The 6,243-nt window shown below is 38.7% G+C and overlaps 1 protein-coding gene across 2 annotated transcripts in view; it reads right to left on the bottom strand.

The window, feature by feature from the left end:
* LOC105265078 (roundabout homolog 2) overlaps positions 1-3,824 on the bottom strand; it is a 30,989-nt gene extending 27,165 nt beyond the window's left edge. For both annotated transcript variants that reach the window (XM_011302372.1, XM_011302373.1), the window contains exons 1-2: positions 3,645-3,824; positions 1,609-1,745 (exon numbers count right to left, since the gene is read on the bottom strand). In XM_011302372.1, the coding sequence (XP_011300674.1) occupies positions 1,609-1,744 (136 nt within the window). In that variant the 5' untranslated portion in view covers position 1,745; positions 3,645-3,824. The remainder of the gene's footprint in view (positions 1-1,608; positions 1,746-3,644) is intronic.
* Positions 3,825-6,243: the final 2,419 nt, after the last annotated feature.

The raw sequence follows: 6,243 nt of genomic DNA, 5'->3' as shown, positions 1-6,243 counted from the left end.
ACAGCGAGATTTTATTGAATGCGTTCGATTTGAAAGAAAACGGAGGGTTCCTCATTATTCCTCATTAATCTATCAGCAATTGAATAAAATATTTCTGAACTGTAATCTTCAGTTTTCAGTAATTTTTTCATTGAAATAGAGGTAAACAATTTTGATGAGAAGAAAATTGTGTTCTAAAATTATTAGGGAAATTGTTCAGCTTTGATTCAGACTTGAACAAAAAATATCCCGTAAAATGCAGAAAACTCTATGCCGTGGGGTCATCATATTTGACACTTGACATGAAACATCCGAGCTGAAATGGCTAATCACCGTTTTCCCCAGAGCGCCGAAATCCCCCAAAACACTGATAGTATCCGATCCCCCATAAATTGAGAGTTCCACATAGATTCACTGGACTATGGGATCCCCCGGAAGATCTTCAAACTTTTAAAAGCCGTCCAAAGAACCCTTAAACCCCCTGAATTTCCAATGAACACCGCATAATATTAAAATAATGAACTGCAGAGGAAACAAGTGATAAATCGGCGCCCCTTTAATCCAGTGGAAAAATAAATTTCAAGCTCGTGAACGCGAATGAATATCGAATAGCTTAAGCTAGCCCCTTGTTCCCCACCCCGATGGAGAGTTCGGCTATTAAATAGCTATTAGCCCGATTAAAATATTCAATAGATAACTTTTGCCATTTGACCACATGCAACACACACATTGTTCAGCTTTCATACCAGATCCAAAACAGAACAAATAATTATTTCCGATTATTCCAAACCACGTTGGTGGTGGCAATGGAGTTTACGTTACATTTTTCACTCCCACCTCCAGTATTTTCGATCATACAAAACGATTGAGAGGGTCAATGGTATGAGTGGATATGTGCCTAACAAGAGAGAGCAATGGTCTCCAATGGACAGCACTAAAAGTTCAATGGGTGATGAATCACATCGCAAGTTTAAATGGTTTCCCTTTTCCTCACACCACTCTCTGCCAATCTGTTTGTTTAAATACCTCATCCCCCCGCAAAACACATGCACACGAAAACACTGCAAATGGTTTGCATCGATTTGGTGCTTTAATTTAAACGCTCACTTGAATGAACAAAAGTGCTCGCCTGGTGAATTCATTTGGTTTACTTGTAGAATTCAATTGAACTAATTGTAACAAAACGCAAATATACGCGCCACGGTACCAAACGGCCAAAAAATTATTGACTTTGGTGATGGAACGGATTATTCATTGGAAATAAATTAACTAGACTGGTGGCGCGGGTTATTTATAAATGATCTGTAAAAATAAGTGATTTGATAAAAATTACGATAAATATTGAAATTGCAATCTTTTGAAAAAAAAAGCGCAGAAGAAAAAAATTTTCACAACTCATGCACATTCTTCTGCACTTGTCGCAAATGATTTTCCGATACGTTCACGTTTTACTATTCACAATTCTCATTCACGTCAATGATGAATTATTAGCTTGATGCTGCCATCAATATTGCTGTCTTATACATCCGGCCCTCTCCGGTGGACGCGGCCCATGCAAAAGTGCTGAATAGTCATACATACGACCTGACATGAAGTAGAACAATATAGATGATAAAATAGGGGTCGTACTATTGTCGAGTAAAGTTGCGGTGTTTTGCTCCGACGAAAAGTCCTGGTGAACGATGTCGCTGGTAATTGCTGCACCGACATTGCTACAGTAGTCCTCCAGAAGTACGTAGCACAGTAATAGCCGTACCACCCTCATGCTGTGGAAAAAAAAAATAAATAAATAAGAGAAAAAATGTCACAGAGGAGATGAGAGAACAAAAATAAGGAAAATTGAATGAAAGGTGGTGAGGGACAAAGGGCTTTCAATGTTTTAACCTCAACTAGAGGGAATAAATAGACGCTTAGGGGAAAGAAGAATTTAAAGTGAAAAAGAAATATAAAAATGAATCTGGGTTAATTTAGTGAGCATTAAGGGACACATCAATGTTCAGCTAGTTTTACTGTCGAGACTCGGTGAAAATAAAACTTTTAGATGTGCTGGTGCATTTTCCCAGTGAGTGGAGGAGATGGTGGGTGGAAAGGTATCTCTTCACTCGAATGTCCAATGCGGAAAATTAAATAAAAGGTATATCATTTGCTGGAAACCTTCAGGTTCACTCTTAATTAGATTTATTTCATTTTCTTTGACTGTTGGCTCTCCGTTGGAAATATTCCATTGACTTTCGCTAACGTTTTGTCCTCTTTGATGAATAATCGCTTTTGAGTAACGGAGATGACGTCTGTTGCATTACATTTCCAATTAACTACGAGGTAATTCTCTAATCCAGTGATTAAAATAAGGGCATAATTCTACTGGTAATGTATAGAATGCAGGCTGGGCTTTTGTAGTTTAATTCCTTTTGTTCTCCATAAAATTCAAATTTGAATTCAACCCATCATTTGGATATTCCGTGTCAAACGAAATTTTAGACGCAATTTGTTGGGAATATTGTGAAGAGAATCTACTAGCACGAATTTTGATAAAGGTCTTTTCTGCGCGAACATGACAAACATAAAACTTCCAATATCCATCCAAAGTTCATTAAGTACGTTTTCTTACGAAATAATATCCTTTTAAAAATTGGGGAATTACACTTTCTGAACATGTTGATCGCAGAGTGTCATCTACCGATTGAGTCCCTTTGAGGAAAAAAAAAAACTCCCATTTGTACTTTTCAATTCCGAAATGCCGCGACTTCAGATCTTGGCGTGACAAACGAGAAGAAAATGATCTAGAAGCGTCTCTGAAAAAAAAATTCACGATGAATTACTGGCGCTTTAATGCACTCCCTTTGTGTTCCACATGAAGTGACTTTTTGTTCACAACTTTCTTGATGAGTTTTTCCATCGAAAAAGAGTGTCTTGAAGCTGTTCTAAAAGATCCGATGGACTTGAACAACCGAGTGATCCGGGATAACCCACCTCCAAGGAAATGAGAATATATTTTTTCATGAATCATATCGACGGCAAAACACCTTAATTTTTTTATCCACATGCATCACCAAGAATAAACCCTTAAGAGCGATGAAGTGCAGCCAAACATTCTCATTCTCCCTGAGACTCAGGGATAATATCCACTCCACGATTTTTTCCCTCTTCCTTTTCCTCACTTCGTCGTCGTTCACGGCGAGAGGAACTCGAAAAACCCATTGGAATCGGCAATGGAGTATGAGGCTGAGTTTTATCGGTTTCTTCGTATCCGGCACTTCACTCTCTCATCGTATCCATATGACGAGTAAAAAAAATCTGAATATCCCTTTCGCGCGTTCCCTGGTCTAGAACCGATAAGTACTAGATAAAAAAAATTCTCCAACAGAAAAAAAAAGAAAAACAGCTCCAGAGAAGCGGCTCTATTACGCTTTTTCATCAACTCGGTAATCGGCTATAAATAAATCAATTTAACCGTCTAGACTGGGGAGATTATCACCCCCGATTGATCAAGATAAATAATACCCCACCAAATTGAAAACCAAAAACAAATAAATAAATAAATTTCCTAAGTTTATATATATGTACTTGAGCGGTACAATGTGATCCGATAAAACACTTTGGGAATAATGTCACATAAATCAATCATTCCAGGCTATGAAATGTTGATCGAATAAATAAAAATTTACCTCGTGAAAACAGTGTAGCATTATAGTTGACTGACACCGCTTAGAACAGTCATAAATGACGTGTTTTTAACGAAAACTAGGGAGTAATGTGTAATTGACTATTTGATTTGGTCTCGTGGTTATGGGAATAATGGTGCTGAGGGTGAAGATTCTCCCTTGGAAAAACCGACGCATCCCCGGGCGTCGAGACGCGTGTACTGATGTGTCAGAAGCTCTCGACGCTACGGGAGACGCTGGTTCCATTGAGAGCCTCATCCCCAAGAACCTATCGCGCAGGTCCACACAAAACAACTCACTCAACAACTAACAGGCATTACTATTAATTATTTCCATCCAAATCATCGTCCAACTAATTTTCCATTAATATCAATTAATCTCGGCATATCCACTCTCAATTGGCTCCTAATTTCTCCCTGACCGCAGTGACAGGGTGACAGGGTGATGGCAATGTTGATGCATCGAGTGACAATGACACTTCGGCAAGGCTTGACACTGCCACTGTATAAACTACTTTCCCGATGTGTGAAAAAGTCACTTACATTTACGTTGTAACGCAGCTGTCAACGGTCACTTGATATATCGACAAAGTGTTTCACGCGTACAAAATGATTTTAAAATGTGTATCGACCTATTTTTAGTAATTCCACTCGCACGCGAACCTCGCCATATATCTTCTGCTGGGGCATCCAGACACGATATGTAGTTTTTTTTTTTTTGCCCCACTGTTTAGGTTGATTCAACACTGGAACATCGCACCGCCGTGGAGTTGCATCGTGTGCAGGTACGCTGAAAACTATTTTTTTCCATTAGTTTTCTGTTGCCTCTTATAATGAGAATACATTGATCGATACACCGATATCAGAATATCGAACATGCTGGCTGTAGGGAGCGAGAGCATGTAAATTTTTCATTTCAGTGGAGTTTGCTTTTTTTTTTTTGTTTTTTTAGAGCTGTTTTTGTTTCATTCTCTGGGAGCTTCCAACAAATTGTGCGAGTGTCCGCTGCAGGGGAGATGGATGTAAATGGGTATTTTTGGGGGAATGGGTAGACGGAGCGGGTGTCTGGCACATATTTGGTGTTTTGAAATTATATGTGGGGAATTCAGTTTGGGAGCTGTTTATTTGGAGTCCTTAATGAGTTTTGGGAGGGGTTGAAGCGGGTTTTTGCGTTTCGAGATTCGGTCAGGAGAGGGAGGTTTTTACAGAGAATTTACGCGGGTTGAGAATTTTTCGATGGCGAGAATATCTATTCGCCTGCTTGATGATGACTACGACTGGTTCAGGGATGCTCCTCGACATTAAAGGAATTCCTTCGCGAATAAATTGTTTGGAATTTAATTTATCCTTTACTAATCTATGTGCTCCTCTTAATTGGAGTGTTTCAAAGTCTTTTAAATGTCCGCGTGAAATGATCATCTAAGTAGGAAAACTGGAGAATTACAATTCCCTGGATTACGAATAATTCACTTTTTCATTCAGTGGATGAATTCAATAAACACTAGCATGATTCATTCTTTCTCATTTTCCCTTCCTTTCGGCATTCCATTATCTTCCCTGAAAATCGTTTGTCCCTCTTGTCTTCAATGCTTGAAACTCACTACCTTGAGATTCCTTGAATGTAGTCATATTACTTCGAAGTTGGATCGGTTAGATCTAGAGAATCTGCTCGGTTGAACTGACTCTAGGTTGCTGGAGGTAAGTGCTCTTTTTCAGCGAGGGCTGATGAGGGAATGTAAAAGTCAACATTGAGATTTGCCTGTGGTTGAAGTGCAAGGAACAGGAGAAAACTAGGAATATCTGTGAAACGTGCCAATATCAAAAGTTTGTTAATGAAGGTGGTGTTATAGAAACATTAATTTGGTAATTTGAGCCTGAATCAGCTCATGAATCATGTATCAGCAGGCATGATGCAATTGGTGTTGTAGAAGGCAGATAATTTTAGAATAGATTAGTCAATGGAAGCTCTGTTACGCGCGAAATTAGGATCATAATTAGGATGTGAAGTGGGTTTAACAGTGTGTAATTAGTAAAGTTATGCGGCAATTGCATCTCGGAGGTGTATCATCGATAGCACCTGATGGGAACTACTTTCATATTCGCAGAGGTGAGGCATCAAATCACAAATATGCAATCTGTCATTTCCATAACCTTGGCATCGTCAACAACCTCGTCAACTGTGTGCTTGTAGTCTGGGAACACACAAATTGCGTCGTGGAGTATTCCCCTGAAAGCGATTGATGCTGCTCCAGTAAATTTTGATTGAAGCTCAGATGTCAGCGGGGATGCGGTACATAAGATAGTTGATAGTCTTTGAGCAGACTGATCTACTTCCGGAGAATATTCAAAAAATTGAATAAATTATTTAATTAGAGAAAAATTATTGGTTTCGTTCTAAATAGAACACAATGATCATGTTACGAGTCCCTGAAGAAATGGTCCAATCTTAATTATTTTATGGTTTATTATATATTATGGATTTTGACAATTTTGGATGTGTGGGCTATTTAGTCCTGGTCTATTCCTTCGGCCTACCCATTATAACAGAAAATTAAAATATGATATGTACAGAATGGGGAAATCAATATCTCAGTAAATACGAT

This window comes from Fopius arisanus, unplaced genomic scaffold (genome assembly GCF_000806365.1).
Source record: "Fopius arisanus strain USDA-PBARC FA_bdor unplaced genomic scaffold, ASM80636v1 scaffold00027, whole genome shotgun sequence".
NCBI lineage: Eukaryota > Metazoa > Arthropoda > Insecta > Hymenoptera > Braconidae > Fopius > Fopius arisanus.
This window is presented reverse-complemented; position numbering and strand designations above follow the sequence as displayed.